The sequence below is a fragment of the Montipora foliosa genome, chromosome 8 (assembly GCF_036669935.1).
Source record: "Montipora foliosa isolate CH-2021 chromosome 8, ASM3666993v2, whole genome shotgun sequence".
Taxonomy (NCBI): Eukaryota; Metazoa; Cnidaria; class Anthozoa; order Scleractinia; family Acroporidae; genus Montipora; species Montipora foliosa.
Window position 1 is genome coordinate 38,825,416 of NC_090876.1, and position 20,072 is coordinate 38,845,487.

A 20,072-nucleotide genomic window follows, 5' to 3' on the forward strand; every position below is an offset into this window, starting at 1 on the left:
TGAGTATTTCCTCTGTTTTTCGGTTACACAAACCAGTCTGCCAGAAACCTATAAATTTGTCGGTAAAAAATGAAAAGGGCACTTTAAAAGTATGAACTCTCTTGGTTTCCAAGGAAATGATTCCTTGGTTGTTATGTGTTCACGGTCAATGTTGTTCCAAAGTATCCCGACAGTTTGTTCTTGCGGTGATTAACACCAAAATACATTTGAAGTTTTAAAACAATCTGACAAAAGAAATTCGAAGCGGCTGGCTGAACTCCCTCCTTCTTTCCGACATATCTAGGGACATCGAAGGGCCTTATCGCAGGGTAAGCGGATCAATTTTATGTTGCTTATTTCGATTGGCTAAAATGAAGGGAACAATCACGCAAAGTAAAAAAAAAAAAATCAATGTCAAATTATATGGGAATAGCCTGAAAGTATCCCAAGCAATGAGGATAGACAGCATACTTAGAGACTAATTAGGTCTTTCCTTATTTCCTTAGATCACGCTTTGGTTGGTCATAACATAAGTTCAGATTTTGTTGGTGATGAGTTTGAATGCCAGGTGAAATGCATCGATACCAAGACGTGCGAGTCATTCAACGTCCATCCTGCTACTGGTAAATCGAACAAACGCGTCTGTGAATTGAGCAACATAACACGGCAAATGGAACCCAGTGATTTTAAAGCGATAAAAGGGTCCAACTACTATGGCTCAATTAAGGTCAGTGGAGATAGTAACGGAAGCTTTATTCATTTAATTAATTAATATTGAACGAAAGGGAAGGATCAAGGTATCCTGCCATAGGCTGATGTAATTGACTGAGAACTAATTTTGATGAGGGAGGAAAACCGGAGAACCCGGAGAAAAACCCGCGGGATCAGATTGAGATTGACTGAAACTCCACGTAGGCTAGGGTTGAACCCGGGTCGCAGAGTTGAGTGGCGGGATTGATAACAACTAAGCCACACAGGCTGCCACTCGGGGATGTAAATAAGGTGCGTTTTTTTAGTATCAAAAATCAAATACATCATTCAAACTTTCAATTCGACAATTCAAACATTCAATTCGGCAGTTCAAGTATTCAGTTGGCGTCACAATTCGCAGGCCATTGTTTTACCAATACAGAAAGAATCCTAAACATTGATTAAAGCTAACGGCCTTTGGTCCAATTGAATTGAGTTGCTTAATACTACCGAATTGAATTTTTGAATTGTTGAATTGAAGGTTGGAAGAGCTAAATTGAATGTTTGAATTGCCGATTGCACCTTTGAATTTTTACTCAAAGACGCGCAAATACTAACCGAGGACCTTTCAAAAAACATAAATTTTTGTATGCTTTCAGGTGAAATGCGTCGATATTTCTCATGAAAAGGGAAGGAAGCATACGGATAGCACTCACTGCCATACTGGCTACAAAGGAAAGCGTTGCCAACGTGAGTCGCTTTTTAGGAGAAATTAACTAATGTGAGAACATAGTTGATTGGTAAAAATTCTCATGCAAGTCAAAAGCTTGAGCTGAGGTTGCTGTAACTGTTAAGATGATAACTGTTTAACCTGTTGGCTCAAGAAGTGACTCCATCCACCGCCGCGGGGGGCATAAAAACTTACAGATTACGGAGGTTTTGTTTAAGGATTCACTATAATTTTAAGTCTTTTAGTTCGGATAACGAGCGGGTTATTAGCCATCTAAACCTGATAAATTATTGGGTGGCAAAAGTGCTAAATGATCCCACACATTTTTCATAAAATTTTGGAGCATCATTGCTCAGAGATTATCTTACGGTATACAGTGTATGTATCAGAGATAACTGCGGTTACTCCACCATAATGCAGTGCACTTTCAATGTTCAGTATTTTATTCTTGGCCCACTGAATAGAGCGGTTTTCAATCGAGTGTCGAAAGTAATTAGCGAATTGCTTTGGTTTTGCATTACTTCACTCAGTGACTGGTTCAGTGTTCTTGCGCCACTTTTTCAACCAATCAGAAGTGAAACCAAAACTAATCGTGGCTCGCGCGTGCACATTTTCCCGCGCTGTGTGTCGGCTACGTGTAATTCCTTCGAGTTTTGATTGGTTTACTGGATTGCCTCCGTCCTTTTTGATTGGCCAAAGTAATTACTTTGGTTTTGGTTTTACTCTCATGAGGCAAAAAAGATGGAAGCAAAGGATCCCTGATAGAAGCCTACAGGGCCGTAGCCAGAAAAAAAAATATAACTGAGGCAATGTCCATGGTTAAGTTTTCTTCGTAGGTATTTCAGGTGTTTATGATAAGTACATTTTAAAGACAACACTGGAATCACGCATTATTTTAAGAAATTCACGAAAAAACGAATGAGGCAAGTGCCTCGGTTTGCCTCCGAGTACTTTCTACGGCCCTGGCTTATTATTAGTGCTAGCTGGGACAATGAAAGAGGTACACTCAAGGTTCACTCATGCATTCCGCTTGGGATGGGATGTCCGGAGGTATGATAATCTCGTAATTATCATCATGTGCTTATACTGAAAAGCTGGTCGGTGACTTCACTTCAAAAATCGACGAATCATCGATGATCTAGCGAACTTTCCCGAATGATTTCTGCGGGAATACAAAATAAAAAATAAAGTAGGGGAGATGTATCCATAATTTGTGGGCATTTTTAATAAAACAATTATTCCACTCGCGCTTGTTGGATATGATTGTTATCTCATATCCAACGCACGCTCGTGGAATAATTGTTAATTATTATGCAAATTCTGCGAAAAGAAATTGTATTGTACAGAGCGTTTTCACATGACGTCACGGCAGCCATGTTGGTGTTCTATTTTTATCCAAATACTTTCTTTTGTTTCAGTAATTCACTATATCTGCTAGTCACGTGAATGAAAACGCTCCGTTGCCATCCAGCATAACCGCCTTGTCACTTGGGTGAAAACCACTGAATTTCTAAAATTATAAGAAAAAGCACCTTCTAAAGATCTACCAAATTAATTATTTTTCAGTTTAAACTACTTCATAGGCGTTTAGCGACAAATGATTTTCTAAAAAAAATAGGCATTAGAGAAAACGATATTTGTACCTTTTGCAGAACTGAAAAGGAGTCTCTTTTTCATTTATTTTGGTCATGTAGCGAAATGTCTTGTTTTTGGCGGGGCTTTACAAAATGATTGGCCGAAAATCAAATAAAACTACAATCCAATATTTTCACTCCAGATATAATAATTGGCCTGAGATCGGGCACCCTATCTAACATAAAGCAATACTTTTACTTCCATGTTGCCAGATATTACATATGGTCCTGCAAAACAAAGGAAGTACTGCCAAAAATAGAAAGATTTCCTAGTTTTCTATCTTCTTTAGTACCTTTTAAATCTTAAACCTCAACAAAATAAATAAATTAAATTAAATTAAAACATGTTGTTGCCAGCGAGGCGGCCGACCCCAGAGGGTCGGCCGTCGAGTTGGCAAATCATAGAGCCGTACGTGAGCACAGAAGAAAAATCTCATCTCAGCGTAAGGGACCCTTTTTTGACCCTATTTGGGTGTAAGTAATACTCCATATTTGGGTAGTGACGTCACGTTTTTACATGTGTCGCTTCCACCGTGTGGTTTGTGTGTTGTTTCAGCGGACGATTCAGCTAGTGAGATTGGAGGCGTTTGTAGTTGCATTACGTCAGGGGCACCCAACGAGAATATAGTTCAAAACCACTTAGACATAGCATTGTTAAACGTATTTTAGTATTTAAACGGTAGATATAGGCATATTTTTATCCCCTAAAATTTTTTCATCTGTTCGGATTTCCTAGCTGAAAGTCTAGTGATCCGAAAATTATAGGGATCAAAACTTACCTTTTCGAAAATTTCAGCGAGAAAAAAGTCTCCCGAAAATTCTAGGTGAGCTTTTTAGAGTAAAAATCCTTTAAAAATGGGCAATTATACTATGTTTTAGATGTTCGAAAATCCTAGGACAGGCAGGCAAGCAAGAAATTTTAGAACAAATGTTTCGAAAATTCTAGATCTCAAATCGTCTTCCGAATAGATATTTTCCGAAAATTGACGTTGGGTGCCCTTATTACGTGTTTGTAAATTGAATTGTAAGCAGCGGCTGATCAAGGAATAGGGTTATACCTACAAATTTCGGACAGAACGAGCGTGTTCGCTTGTCGATTCGAACCAGCGTGTTCGCTTGCGAACCAGCGTGTTCAATTGTCAATTTCGAACCAGCGTGTTCGCTTGTCAGTTTTAAACCAGTGCTTTCTTTCGTCGATTGCCACGTTTTTAAAGACTTCAGATCAAAGAATTGAACAAATTACTATAACACATCTTCTTATAGCACAAAGAATTGTCCTTGAACTCCAGCGTTGCGTAATTAAAACCACTCACAACTTGGACAAAGCGGGGGTAGACAATATTGCTTGATTATTGCGTTCAGTACATTTATTATCTGGTTAATCGCCGTTACAAGCCGACAAGTAAATGTTGGGTTCTTTAGCTTAGCAAACATTGCTTTTCAGGGTTCATTCAATGTGAAATACAGTGCTGTTATTATTATTGTTATTATTATAACCTTCATCACCACGTGCGTGAAAGTTTAAGTTGCGCCGATGAAACAATTCCCTACACGGGGCTGCCGAAAGTTTTTACGCCATCAATGTAATAGTTGAGCTTGTGTTTATACTGATAGTTAACTTTCAGCATACCATTTAAGTTGTCATGGTTTATGTTCACCGCAGAGTGTCACTTGTTCTTTATGGCAGCAGTTGCTCGATAATCAAAGCTTCATTTTCTTGTTTTATAGTATATTCTCAACCAGAGACAGTGTATACCACTACAAAAGCAATCCACCTTTCTCTGGACAAAGAGTATAACGTTTTTATGTTAAAATTTGGACTCAGACAGAACACTCTCAAAGTGTGTAAATAAAGTGTAATCGATGTAATATCCAAGGGTTCAGTTAAAAACCTTCATACGTTTGTTGTATTTATCTTTTTATGATTGAATCAAAAAATGAAACGAAAATTCATGTGCACATTCAAACAATACTCAAACAACCAGTAAACCTAAGGTAACACTTCAACATCACAAGATATTGCTTCGAACTTAAGTAATACTCCCTCAACATTTACACACTTTGAAATTATGGAATTCCTCAAATTATGCCTTCAAGACCAAGACTCTTATCAGAGTTACTTCTCAACTCTTCCTTTCCTACTTTCATTTATAGTAAAATAATTTTACCTCTGTGTCAAACTTTCACACATTCCAGAGACATGAAACAATTTTGCCTCGTTGGCACTTGCCGCAAGGCACAACTAGTATATACTGTAAACGAATTAAAAGGAAGCCATGCATGCACGGAATAGATTAATAATTTAGCTGAGAAATCGTAGTAATGACTTTTTTTGTTTTTTCTTTATAGCTTACTGAATACATGTTTATTATGTAATGTATTGTATTATTGTATTCCGGTGTAAGTAAATGTTGCTATTTAAGAAATAATTAAAAAGAAAAAAAGTTTTAAAAGTAATCATATTGTTTTGTAGAGTAAGTATTGCAATTGTATTAATGTAAGTAGCACCTGTAATTGTAGGTGCATTGCATTGTAAGTAGTGCGTAAGCAATTCAATTGTTAAATAGTTTTGATGGTAATATAATGGATTTTAGTAGTTGTAAATTGTGTAATTGTTGTAAATTGTGTAAGTAGATGTAGCAGTGTTGTAAGTAGTGTAAATAAATAAATTAAAAAAAAAAGATCGGACGGCAAAACGTTTATAAAAGGCAAAAAGAGCGTGCACCGTAAGAGCGCGCTACCGGTGTATCGTCGTCGGCCGATGAGAAATTAGCATTGGTCTTGCAATGAGCATGAAGTAAAATTTCAAACCGCTGAAACACTAGGGGCATGCTTAAATTAATGGAAAAAGGAGAGTATTTCATGCCCCAAACGTCCTCAGTAATAGTTAACGCCGTCTTTCGGGAGTCTTTAAGATTTAACTTTCCAGTTTTTAATTGCTGGAAAGCGAATTATTTCCGTCACGCGCAAGCTGAAGCCACTCATTGTAGTGGATCCACTCTCGCCAGATTGTTTTATTTCTTGTTTTTTACTGAATTTCTTTTGTTCTATCAAGTTTTCAATAAAGTAAGTTATATTCTACCACAAAATTAACTGGTAATGATGTTTTGTTCTATGACAAAGCGACACGAGGACTGTACTCTCATCTGCCTGCCGAATCCTGCAAAGACATCCTGGATTCTGGAGATTCATTTGGAGACGGAAAGTACTGGATCGACCCTAAGAAGACTGGCAACCCATTGAAAGTGTACTGCGACATGACAACGAACGGAGGTAAGAGACAATGTTTTCTAGACAAAGATCGCGCATTTTCTCCTTCTTCTTCTTCTTCTTCTTCTTCTTCTTCTTCTTCTTCTTCTTCTTCTTCTGCTTCTTCTTCTTCTTCTTCTTCTTCTTCTTCTTCTTCTTCTTCTTCTTCTTCTTCTTCTTCTTCTCCTTCTTCTTCTTCTTCTTCTTCTTCTTCTTCTTCTTCTTCTTCTTCTTCTTCTTCTTCTCTTTCTTCTTCTTCTTTTTTTTACACACAGCTCCTCCTTCTTCTATGTGGGGTCGGTATTCTGGGCAGTGGCGTCCACTCACTTTGGATTCTCCACTCGTTTACCTTGACGTCCTTTATCCTAATATCTTTCCTGATGTTCTCCATTCAACTCCGTTTTGGCCTTCCTCTTCCTGTCTCCCCTTCCACTCCATTTCCACATATCGCATCACACAACTCTCGTCTGTCCTCGTGACAAAGCTCAACAATGACAGTCTTCTCTCTTGAATCCTCTTCGATACCTCTGTGACCTTCAGCGTATTTCTGATCATTTCATTCTGGATCGTATCCAGTTGAGTAACCCCAGACATCCGTCTAAGCATTTTCATAACCAAACAACACAAAACAATAAACGAAGCAGCAAGGATAGCTTACCAAGAGATACTTTTGCGTGCTGGTCTCGTTGTTTACTTATTTTCCTGATAATTGATAAAGGTGTGGCTATTTAACAAAGTGGCTATGGAAATCAAGAACCGCACACAGCAAACTTCTAAGGCTAGGCTTTTGTAGTCATTATGATAAATACAGCCATAAGATTTTTCTCGTTTTATTTTTGGCTTTTCTTATGCAAGAGACCTGCAAGATCAAGTAAATTTCCTTCGATCAATTAAAACTATCCCAAATGTGTCGCAGCAAGGTGGTAACAAAAGGTCTATTAGGACTAATGAGAGGCGAGACTGCAATACACCACGTTTACCTTAATAAGCTGTAGGGAACATTTTTTTGAACTGCGGAATATATGCGGAAAAAAATCATTTCGTTCACCTCGTACGTCGATCGACTGATCGTATCCTCTCCGATGAAAAAGAAAGCTGGACGCATAGGCAGCACAACGTGTCGGGGATTTTAATGCAGAGGTTTACATGTGGCTACCGGTCGCGAGAAATTTCCTTGGACACAAAATAACATCTTTCCTGAAAGAAGGTTGGGAACACTATCACAGTTAGTTGAACATCGATGTGCAACTCATATTTAGCAGTTTGAAAGAGATTAGAACCCAGAACCACGCGGTTGCTCTACCAACCTTTAGGAGAGGGCAAGTACAAAACACACAACTCTACCTCTAAAATGACGATTATCCACAATTCGTAATTTTGCCTGGAGTGACTGTTACCGTCAATTTAGATTAGTCTGTCCCAGGACTTGTGGTAGCAGATGAAAAGAATAAAAAGTAAAAGTTGAATCCATGGACGGGATTTGAACCCAGAGCACCCAATGTGAAGGAACTGTTTTTATCCACTTAACTGACAATTAAAGATCAACTGGCTGACAAAAAAATTGCACCGATTATTTATCAAATCTAATTAGTAAATACAAAATCATTGCTGAATGGTGGTTAAGTCTAGTACTTGATTTTTAAATGGTTGGCTTTCCCTTAAGGTTTGGTAACCGACATTTTCGCCTTTTTAAACTTGTTTCTTAGCCGGTGGTAATACACGTTAGTACAGCGGCATTGGGAAGAAAAAATATATTGACATATTTAAAAAAAACATTTCTGGCAATTCGCGATGCGGTAGTCTAGTGGTTAAGTGAAAGGGTTAATATTAATCGAACATTCCCAGATTCGAGTCCAGCGAGTTTAGGCATTGGGGTTCGGATTTTAAAAATAGATATTCATTTCTCATAATCCGTATCAAGCGCTAAGCGTCCTAAATTGACGATGATAGTCAATTTAGAGAAACTAAGGAATTGTCGATAATAGTCATTTCAGAGGTAGAGGATGGGTTGAAACACAGGTCGCAACTCACAGGCAATTGTTTTACCAATACCGAAAGAATCCTAAACATTCAAGAGTTTTTAGGCCAATTGTTAGCATTGGTAAACGGTTAGGGTTGTTTCTGTATTGGTAAAACAGAGACCTGTGACTTGTGACCTGTGTTTTGTACTTGCCCTCTCCCAAAGGTTGGTAGAGCAACCGCGTGGTCCTGGGTGCTAATCTCGTTCTAACTGCTAAATATGATTTGCACATCGATGCTCGAAAAACTGTGATAACCTTCCCAACTTTCATTCAGGGAAGATGTTATTTTGGGTCTAAGGAAATTTCTCGCGACCGGTAGCCACACATAAACCTCTGAATTAAAATCATCCACACGTTCTGCTGCCTCTGCGTCCAGTTTTCTTTTTCATCGGAGAGGATACAATGAGTCGAGGGAGAAATGGAAATCGATCACAACTGAGTCTGTATCGGAGATTTTACAATGGGAGGTTTATCGTGTGTTCTCAATCAATGGGAACTTCACAGTTCACTGTTCCGTGAAAAGTTGGAATATATTTCCAAGGATTTTACTCCTCCCGTCATTTTGTGTGAGTGCGTGCGTTTGACTGGCCGGGTCTCCGATTATTGCGAAAAATCATCTGACGAATTTTGATCAGCAGACCAACAAATTCTCAAAGCATTTTCAGCGTAGAATCCTGTCCAAAACGTTTGCCATTTTTTGGATCGCTTTAGGAGAAAAACAAGAATCCAAATTCCACTTTAACCTACCTCTACGCTAACCTTTTGATGTGATTCTCGTTTTAGGGGGATGGCTGCTTATCTCAAACATTGTAATGAAGAGCTCAATTCCCCCAACTGCGCTTCCGGTAAAGACTTCCTACCGCGGAATAGCAAGCGATGAGATGGTCCTTTCGAAGACCGCGTCGAAGGAGTTGTTCGCACACTTGCCTTTCAGACAAATAAGATTCTATTGCAGTAAAAAAGGGCGGCGCATATTTCACGTGGGTACAGTTACTAACAGCTCCGGCGAATCTGTAGTGCGCTACTTTACTGGCCAGACGGATGTAATGCCTTCTTCGTGTGGATCGTTCGTGCGAATGGAAAATGACAACTCGACATTAGCGGACGCCTGCCAATCGTGGTATGAGGGAAAATGGGGACATCCCGGCGATGACGAAACCAGATTGTATAAACATATTGCTTATCAACCCGGCACATCTCATTGGTTACTTGCGCCGAACGACGACAGATGGGAATGTGATGACTTAATCATTGGAGTATCTGCCGGAGATTTTTGGAAAATATTTGTTCGCTAGCTCTATTTTAGCAAATAGAGTACTGAATCGTCAGTAGCTTAAGAAATCCGTATCCGTATCGTAAGCAATGTAAGTACTGTAGTCGTCAAAAGGCTATCGTTTTTTTTCTGTGAGTGAGAGCAGCGGCGGATCCAGAAATCTTTTTAAGAGGGGGTGCACGACTGAGGAATGCCGTAGCTGATTCGTTAGGTTTTTTTTAGAATACCAGTTGTATTAGAAAGCCACAAGTCATTTCAGGGGAGAGTATAGCTCTATTGTAGGAAGTGGTGGTAAATGTGTAAGCATAGCGCAAAACTGTTACCATGCCCGTCTAGGAAAAAAAATGCGCTTAAAATTGCCAAGTTTTGTGGAAATAGGAGGCACAGCCTTGACCTAATTTAATTCGTGAAATTAAAAGAAAAAAAAAACCGGGCCCAGGTGAATTCATCTGATTAAGGTATGTATTGTAGTACAAACAAAGCTTAAAAGGTATTCCTTGAATTTGACGGCTTAATTAAGCGATGGGTGAGAATACTATTTTATAAAGTATTTCACAATAACATTTTAACATTTTCAAAACCGTAAGTTACAATCAGGTGAAACGTATGGGGCATAATTCCTTCTGCATTAGACTGTATTTGGCGTTCTCACATATTCCTCTTCATGGAATGATTAGAATAGGTGGTTTTCACGTGATGTCATCACCGCCATGTTGGTGGACGGAAACAAAAGATCTCTCATTAGCTGCTTTAGTTCGTCCACCAGTAATTGTAAAGTTGCTGCATTGTTATCTGTGTCTCCACAGATTGGTTGCAAACCATCTAGAGACATTTTTTAACATTGTTTTTTAGTTAGCATAACAACAGAATTTTGGAACGCCTTTGAAGTACTTTTGGTTTTTTCATTTAATTGCTTTGTAATGTTATAGTTGTATATTTATTGTTCCCGAAAAGCCCCACCTGGGAAGTGACAATAAAGAGTGTATTTACTATTCTTCCCTATATTGCTAGAGGTTGTTTATCTTGCTGACAAGATAATAACCCCTTTTCATTGTTAAATAAAGATATTCAATGTTAAATAAAGATATTCAATGTGTTCTAACTTGTATGTCGGTAGAGTCTGTGAGTACATTTCCTCCGCAACACGCGCGCATAGAGCGTATTTGCATAAAAATAGAGTTCAATTCCTGGAGAATTAGTTTGGTACACAATCATGGCCGCCATTTCTTTCTTTTGGAACACCAACATAGCAGGCGTAACGTCATGTGAAAACGCTCTATTCCAAGACGAGATCCAAGAGCATACGCTAAAAAATAAAGGAGATTGGGTGGGGGAGAATATTTAAGAGGAGATTCCCTTGGGCTTTCTCGTTTGGTGCGCGCGTCGGGCTCGCACTCAAAAATAAATTCCAGATAGTACTGCAAAAAAAAAAAGAAAACAGAGCGGAGAGAGCAACGCCAACAGAAGTTTCTTTTTAAAATGAATGTTTGCGTGTCGTAACCATTCTTCGATATTTATATCCATATTTTTCGTGTTAGGAAATGCCAGTGAGGTAACCTGCAACTGTTTGGGTAACACGTAACTTTATTGGAGAATGCAAGACTTTCTGTGATATTTCGCTGTTGTCCTCAAAAGCCGATTTCTTTCATCTTCATTATCATCACATTATCATCACTGAAAACGGGGAAGGAAATATACAAAAAGCTATTTTTGGTGCTTATTAAATGTGCAAAATTTGTGACGTTCTATTTGCCGTCGCGTCGTAGATCTTAAACTTCCTATAATACCCCCTTAGCGGACCACAACTGCCGCTACTAATTGGGAAGGCTGTAACCCAAACAGTATCACGGGAAATTAAGAGCAGGTTAACTCAGTTGTTGGTTTCTCATGAGAAATCGAGAAAAAAAAAAAAACAACAACAACAACAACAACAAAAAAAAACAACACGCAAAGTATCCAGAGAGAAACGTCACGGAATAGGAGATCCATTAATCTCCGTTCACATGTGATAGTGAGTCCGAGAATCAAACCCGAGCCAAATGGGAAGGAGGCGAATGATCTCACGATCGCGCCAACTTTGCAGTCGCCGATAGTAACATGAACGTAAGGCGCATGCTCGGCACCATTTTAGTTACTCGTGACGTTACTCGTAAGTGTTACTCGTTTAACCTTGAGTGTCATGGTATTATTGCTAAAGCTCTTTCATGACTCATGACAAACAAGCTGTTGATTTCTTGAAGGTCTTGAGGTCGCGTTTCAAGGTTTAAAAACCGAAATATTAACCGCCGGTTGGTCGTAGAAGCCAACCCTTTGAAGCTCATACTGTCAATTATTATTCATGTGGTAAACAAATAGCCAAAAACGTGGTAACTGTGGGAAGAATTGGAACTGAATGGGACGAGAAGAAACTATCTAAACAGGGATTAAGAAAGCTTGACTGTGTACATTAATTCCCGTTCGGTAGAAGCTTATTTCTCACTGTCCTCGCACCATCCAACATCTCTGAACAAGGCTCTTGCCATTCGAAATCTACAAATAATTGATGCTAAGACAATGCAGGTGTATTCATCATGACACAGGCAATCGATGTTTTGAATTGGGTTGTACCTTTTGCTGAACGAAATGGTTCTCCTTAGGTAGCCTTATATTTTGCTTAAATAAAGATCGTTGTCCTCCTCGGTCGTTCTATATTTCACTTTGTGAATCATGAAACCTGTCCTTTCAATATGATTCCATGATTTAACAGCAAAGCTTTTCACATGACGGCTTACTAGACAATGTTGTGCAAAACTAATCCTTTAAGAGAACTGAATGACATTTTTATGCAAACATTATTATAGGCCCTAGTTGTTGATGCAACTCGAGAGTCCCAATCCAAAAAGGTTTAGAATCAGCGAGAAAATGATACCAGAGGCTGGTTTCCCCCGCCTCCTCTCCCCTCTGCCCCCTCCCCCTCAGTTGGTTCAGCATCGGACTACTGTTCGGCAGTGCGGTAGGTCGCCGGAACAAAGATACAAGCCCGACCAACACTCAGGGTGTTTAAATAACGAAGGAGAACAGCTTTATAGTAAAATGACATCTGCAAATGGTTGGAACGTAGGAATCCTTCAATATTCATACTAAACGCCTGGGACGTAAAAGAACCCACAGACTATTTGCAAAGACAGTTCCCGGTGTTGAGGTCTGTCCTCTGTGGTATGTAATGGTTGTTAATGTAAACGCTTGGAGTCAACCTGTGTCCTATTGTTGAGTCTCCATGGGCATCCTCTTCAAACGGAGTCTAAGGGCGAAGTTTTTGTGATGGTAATTAGTTCTAATTTACATAAGAATGAAAACTTATTTCAATAAGAGAAACTTCGCACTTAGACTCTTTTTGAAGAGGAAGCAGACATGTACTCGGAAATGGCACGTCGTCCCTGACTTATTAATGTACAAAAAAGGTCATCTCACCCATCAGTCTCAATCTCGACCCCAGAGCTCTTCTCTTTTGCGCATGACTGAGGGAGACAAGAGCTCTGGGGAACCCTGAAAAGCGTGGCTGATTGGTGCATTCATGTTAGTACGAGGAGTGAGCTGGCGCCGAAAGGTTTAAATAACCAATTTATAGCTATAAGAACTCCTAGTTAGAGTTTCCCAGAGTCTTGGGTCATGCGCAGACATAAGATGCGAGGCTCTGGTGACGAGAATGCCTTCAGTCTGTTTAGCTAATGCTAGCAGCGAAAGAGCAAAGCATCATTCAACAAAGAAACAAACAAACAAACGACATCAGTTTATTTATAAAAAATATAGGTGGTTGATGAAGTCAGAGAGAGTCTTGGTAGAATAATATTTAAATCACAGCTGCTTTCTGGATACTTTTACATGCATCTTTCAGTTTTCCAACCAAATCCTAAATAGACAAAAATCATAGAAATTAACGCTAATGGCCTCGAAGGAATGCTTAACGTTACTGACGGTCACTAGACTACGATAGTTCTAGTTGCGGATAGCGCACAATGCAATACGTGAGTGGTGTAAACTACAAAAAAAAGGTGGGTTAAATTTCCATGTCAGCGTCGGCGTCATTGTCAGCAAAAGGTTTAATGTCAACGTTGACGTTGATGTCGGTTACTGTCAGTCAGTGTCTACATTACAGTGTGAGTGTCAGCAGCAGTGTCAATGCTGATGTCAGCGTCAATATCAGTGTATGTCAATGCCGACGTGGACGTTGCTGTCAGTTATAGTGTCCGAATCAGTTTCAATGTCAGTTTCAGTTTCAATATCAATGTCGGTGGCAGTGTCAATGTCAATTTCAGTTTTCAATGTCAATATCAGTGTTGACGTCTTTGCTTTGTTTATAGCTGAAATGTACTTTGCCATCAAACTAGTTCAAAGGTATTTCACTTTGTAATCAGAAAGAAAGCCAAAACAATCGACACTATTGCATATATTTTAAACACTTTTTACATATTGTTTCACATTTTAGCGTTCGCCACATTTTTGTCGCTAACTTGTCTCAACATATTTATGCTAATTTGGAAAATTTTGAAAACTTACTGAGTTGAAAATGACCTCGGAGAGGTCAAAACGTCGTGACTTCTTAGCGCTAGTTTTTATTTCAAAGTAAAAGGATGCCAAGCACAGAATTCAATTTAAAGTACTTCATTGGCCGGTTTCAAGGCATCTCGCTTAGTATATACACTGTACATGTTGCATAATAGAGAGATGAAACACTGCTTTATTATTGGGCATTGTTAAAACACCTTCAAAAACTCGTTAATGATCCATGAACCTAACAGTCCATCAAGACACCATCAAACATCATCTGCATCGTGAGCTTTAAACACGATAAGACACTCCTCATTAGAACCCTTTATACAAAGAATGGTAATAAGTCCTGGCTTTTTTTATAATATACATGTATGCTAATACCTTCCTCTCACAAATTGAACCTTTGCTTGGACCCGAGGGAGACACTTTTGTGGAATGCTTTTATAAGGTAAAAAATCATAAGGCTACGCCTTGTGTATTTAAAACACTGCTGCTTGCTTTTTAAGTAAACAGTACATCAAAGTTCAACATTAGTTTGAATAGTCTTCTGTTGCAGAGCCAAAGTTGTAGAACACTTTCGCCTGAAATATTAGAGACACTACATTGTTAGAGAAATTTAGGAGAATTTTCCTAGCTTGGATTTTTTGACAGACTAGTCTTTCAATATTTTTTCTTGCATTGTGAAAGTGAAATTGACCATTATGTCATGGAATGTGCCCTACGTAAGTCTCAATAATTTTATTGTTAAGACTCTATGAGCCCATATGACCAGAGTTCATCCTGTTTTTAGTACGATGAAGCAGCTTAGATGATAATACATGCACTTTCCCTGGGATGCCAGTTGATCTCAAGGGTACCGTCTGAAGCTTCCCCTCTAGTACAAGGCATATTTAGAACCTGGGCAAAAAGAGAGTAAGTGTGGAGCAAAGTCACTTGTCTAAGACGGAAAAACTTTGGAAGGGCCAGATTTTGAGCTTAAGGTCGAGAATCTGGTGTGCTCATCCGCACAATGCCACAAAAGCCTGGAATAATTGCGAATGGCAAAACATCAACTAAAAATCTTCAGGACCAGTAAAGGCAACTAAACTTCAAAGCCATTAATTCCCCTGAAATTAAACGTCCTCATCAAAACGAGAATAGCATCTTCGGCAAAGGGAATACAAGACGAAAGACGTCTATTATCCTACATGTAGGCAATGATTGAAATAATAGAACGAAAAATGAGCCTCTATATTAGCAACAAATTTGCTTTCCAGTTCTGATGGCAGGATGCAAAACTTACACTGTATGCCTCAGACTGAGCCAAGCGATCACTTTTGTTCAAACGATTTTCTTTACTGTACTTTTATTAATAGTCTAATCTCCAATCCAGATCAACAATGTGAGGATATGAACTTCCAGTCCTGCAAGTAATAAAGATAAAGTTCTTTATCTGAGAGTAAAGTGCTATTTTTTTCCTGTCTCTTTGACTTCAAAGCTCTAGATTTTATGAGGTGAGGCTGATGGATTCAAGGAGTAAAGGAAAAACACACGCCATAGCTGGATGATGAAGTGGTTATCTGAAACTTTAAGGGATAGCATAAAGACAAATTGAAAATTGTTACTGGCAGTATTCTGTGTAGTGGTTTCATTAAATTAACAATTGTGTACACTGGACCTATCCCTGTTTTCTACTAGTAAACAAGATTTAACTTGGAGTTACACACTTGACGGGCACACTGAGTCTAAATTCATAGACAAGTCTAAGTTTTTTTGCCATTTGTGGCATTTAGGAAACCGAAGAGCCTGGGGGACTATTTGGTACGCGCAAAGGTGGACAATCGTGGACCGAAAAAATTGTTACTAGGAACCGTGAAATGTTCGTCGAGAAGATGTGAAGTTTGTAAATATATGGATGAGAACAGTCATTTTAAGAACTCACAGGACGATCTAAGATATTCAATTAATTGCAACCTTAACTGTAATTCTAGTAATGTTGTCTCCACAATTACAAAGTTTAGACTCAGATTTAACAACCATAAGTCTAGAATCAGAAAGCACGAAATGTTAGGGCGGGCCGAGAAAGTGGCTGATGATCTCTTGTACCGACATCTCTGTAGTGAGGGAAATAGGGGACTAAGTGACGTGAAGACTCAATTAATAGACCATGTTAATGGCGAAGAACAGCTGCGAGAGAAGGAGGGCCAATGGGCGCATAGACTGAAGACTCTAGATCCGAATGGACTGAATGACAATGATTTTTTCTTTGTGCAAAACAGGCGTTCTAGTTAGCGCGCGCATGTAGGAGAGTTAACGGTTAATTGAAACACGCGCGCGCACGTGGATGTTTTCTTTTAAGCTTGTAAAAAATAGTATGACGTGTGCAGGGCAACTGTACTTTACCCTGATGAAGGCTCCTGTACGGAGTCGAAATATAGGTGTGTAAAATGGTTTATCGTTTGTCTTCATTTGTGATGAGTTGTATTTTTTATGAGGAGTTTTGGTTGCGACAGATGCTTGTGAATATATATATATAATATCACACACATCCAATGTCGGATAGTAGATAATTTAAGAAAGCAACGCAAATGAAGGGTAAAACAATACGTTTCGTATCCTTCACCTATATGTCGACCGGATACACCGGTCTCCCTCAGGGTGAATAGACGTTAAACGCGTAACACGCCATATTTAGAATTACAAATTGCATATACAAAGGAAACAAACCGCGCGCGCCATAAAAACAAAACCCCGCGCGCGTTTTTGGAATTATGCACGCATGTATACAAAACAATAGGTATCTTCCAGAGACTAGATTTTTAGCTCTTTCGTACTCGGGACGACTTATTTTGGCTGAAAAAGAAATCGCTTTCATTCAATCCATGGGGCTTTACACACTTCAGCCTATAAGCCCATTGTCCTTCTCTGTCCAATAGGTCCCTCTCATCATTTACGTGATCAATTAATTGTATATCGAGATCTTCGATGCCTTTGTGGGTTTGGCCATTAAAGTGTTGATAAATTAAATCATCTCTAGATTTGCCATTCAATGAGAGTCTAGCATGAGCTCGAATACGACTCTTGTGATTATTAAATCTGAGGCGAAACCTAGTACTGGTTGATCCCACATTTTGAACACCAAATACTTTGCAACTCAGCAAATACACTACATTGGTTGAATTACAGTTCAGCTCGAAATAAATGGAATATCTTTTTCCTGTTATTTTGACGTGAAACTTTCTCCTATTTTTAAGTGTTCGCAAACATGGCAACGGCGATCTCCACACTTGACAGTTCCTTTGGGTTTATCTTCCGAGGCTGATGATGATCAACCTGAGATAACCGGTGTTCCGGGGCAACCCTTCTTATGTATTTTCGGTAACAGATAAAACCGTCCTGCTCTTGCTGTACTGTTTTTTAATAGATATTCTAGAAATATTCATTATGCGCCTTTTTAAGATTTAAGAAAATACGATGACATCGTAATTAAGCAAGGGAACAAAGGATCGGGTGTAGTGGTGTGACACAGGTTTCCTTTGCTCTAAATTACCACTTTATTACGCAGTAAGACCCTGGCAGCTGAACATCGTAAGTACACGATATAAAAGTACAAAGAATACCAAAACAGCGAACAAAACTCAAAACAGAATAAACACGCCATACACTATGTCATGTATGCGCATGTGTGGCCTTATCGACCCCAGGGCCAATGTAAGCGCATGAAATATGCACTCTCACATGCTTTCCTGCTAAAGAGGGTGGTTGTTGGTATCACTAGCTGCTGTCACCTTTGCTGCTGCGCCTCCACCGGCACTGGCCCGTAGGGCCTCAGCCTTCTCTGGATCTACAGCGACAGTAGAAAGTTCATGATCCACCCCGTCAGTAGAAAGTTCAGGGTCTGCGGCGCCAGGAGAGAGCTCAGGATCTACACCATCAGTAGAAAAGTCAGGATCGACGCCATCGGTGGAAAGCTCAGGATCAGCTTGAACTGTGGGGGCACCACCTTCTTTAACAACATAATCACCAACTGGTGGCTCATCACCATGGTCCCGGTCAGGGGCAGCCTCTTCAAGGACTTCCACGTGATTCTGTGTGTGGTTACCATCGCCATGTGTCACTTGTACATCAACTTCAGATGGACTCTCGTGTGGTACAGCAACGGGGCCACTGCTCTGCCTGGATGGTATGACGGCTTCAACAACGTCGTCCTCATCACTGCTGCTTGCTTCGGTATCTAACGGTACACCATTACCAACTGCATTTTCTCTGGCATTCATACTGCCGGATCCATGTTGTGATCATCAAAGGCAATATCTCTCACTAGTTGTTTTGCATGGAGAATGTCATTCCTGTGGACAGTTTTTTTGAATTCCTCCTCTGCCGTTGTTGCTACCAATGGTACCACAACATACGTGTTCCCAGTATCAAGTCGCTTTACAACCTTGTAGGGAGTTGCATGCCACATATCCTGAATCTTACTGCGACCCTGGACACGATTCTTAAGGAACACCCTGGGCCCTACAGGAATGCTGGTATCGGTGGCTTTAAGGTTGTTGCTGCTTTGGCGTCGCAGTGCCTCCCTCTCTGTTCTCGCTAAGGCTAGTCTGAAAGCCTGCTCTAAACGCTCCTGGTGTTCAGTGTTCCATTCTTTACACTCTTCAGTATGGCTTGCTGACCCAATTAGATGATCCACTGGAAGTGTCGGCTCTCTGCCGAAGAAAAAGTAATAGGGCGAGTAGCCAGTAGTTGAGTGTAGGGTACAGTTGTATGCAAACACAAGTTCTGGAAGAAATTCTGGCCACTTACGTTTCTTCTCTGAAGGCAAAGTACGCAGACGGTCATGCATGGTTCTATTGAAGCGTTCACATTGACCGTTACCCTCTGGATGGTACGGGCATGTGCGACTCTTAGAGATGCCATAAATCTTACAAAGTTCCTGAATCACCTTGCTCTCGAAATTGCGCCCATGGTCGCTGTGAATCCTTTTAGGTACCCCAAACCTTACAATCCACTCTTTCACTAGGACTCGAGCTACTGTGGTCGTTTGAATTAAAGAGACTTAGTTTGGTCTTAAGAGAAATCCTTTTAGAACTCCAAATTGGTTTCAGCGATGTAAATGCCTGCCTGGCTTTACCAGGCTCTCTAGGAGAGTCAAATCAACTGCCAAAATCTCCAATGAAATGGTGGCTGTCAGGGAACTCATGGTAGGGTGAAGCTTCTTCCCTGCTTTGGCCAGAGTACAACGTCCACATGTCCGACAGTAGTCAGCAACATCAGCCATCATCCCAGGCCAATAGAATCTGCTCCTTGCAAGCGCCGTTGTTTTCTCTACTACCTGATTACCTAGATCGTCTTGGATGGATTTTGGCACGTTGCTCTGTAAGGAAGCAGGGAGTATCAGCTGCCGTGCACCTTGACCGTTTATCTGAACAACACGGTACAGGACGCCATGCTCTTTCCTTATGCGCTTCCACTCCCTCAGCAGTTTACGTGCAGGATTGGGTTCTTTCATCAGCTGACGGAGGGTAGGCGAATGCCTCCGTTGCCAGTGATACCACAGCCGACCAGTTGCCTCATCACCTTTCTGCGTGACAGCCATATCCTCGTGAGAAATGGACGGGAATGTAGACACAGCCTGGGGTGCCACAACCGCTGACCTGATTCGGGATTCTTGAAGGAGGGCACTCGCTGTTGTGTCTTCAGCACACACTCTGACACACTTGGGTACAAGGGTGCCTCGCCCCCTCCCTTGTAAAGAGAATGAGTCACTCGCATTTTCCTCTAATCGTGCCACTAGGGGTTCCTCTCCATGGTGCACCTTCCTACTAAGCGCATCTGCGTTCTTGTTGCGTCTTCCTGAGCGGTACTTGATTGTGAATGTAAACTGAGCGAGCTCTGCAGCCCAGCGGGTCTCGGTCGCACCCAATTTTGCTGTGGTTTGCAAATAACTCAGGGGGTTGTTGTCAGTGAAAACAATGAACTCAGTT

General features: G+C 40.2%; 1 protein-coding gene across 1 annotated transcript; it reads left to right on the forward strand.

The window, feature by feature from the left end:
• Positions 1–257: 257 nt before the first annotated feature.
• LOC137967619 (uncharacterized) lies at positions 258–9,642 on the forward strand. Its single transcript, XM_068814137.1, has 4 exons — positions 258–706; positions 1,329–1,419; positions 6,157–6,306; positions 9,087–9,642. The coding sequence occupies exons 1-4, from the start codon at positions 650–652 to the stop codon at positions 9,596–9,598; spliced, it is 810 nt and encodes a 269-aa protein (XP_068670238.1). The 5' UTR covers positions 258–649; the 3' UTR covers positions 9,599–9,642.
• The last annotated feature ends 10,430 nt before the right edge of the window (positions 9,643–20,072 follow it).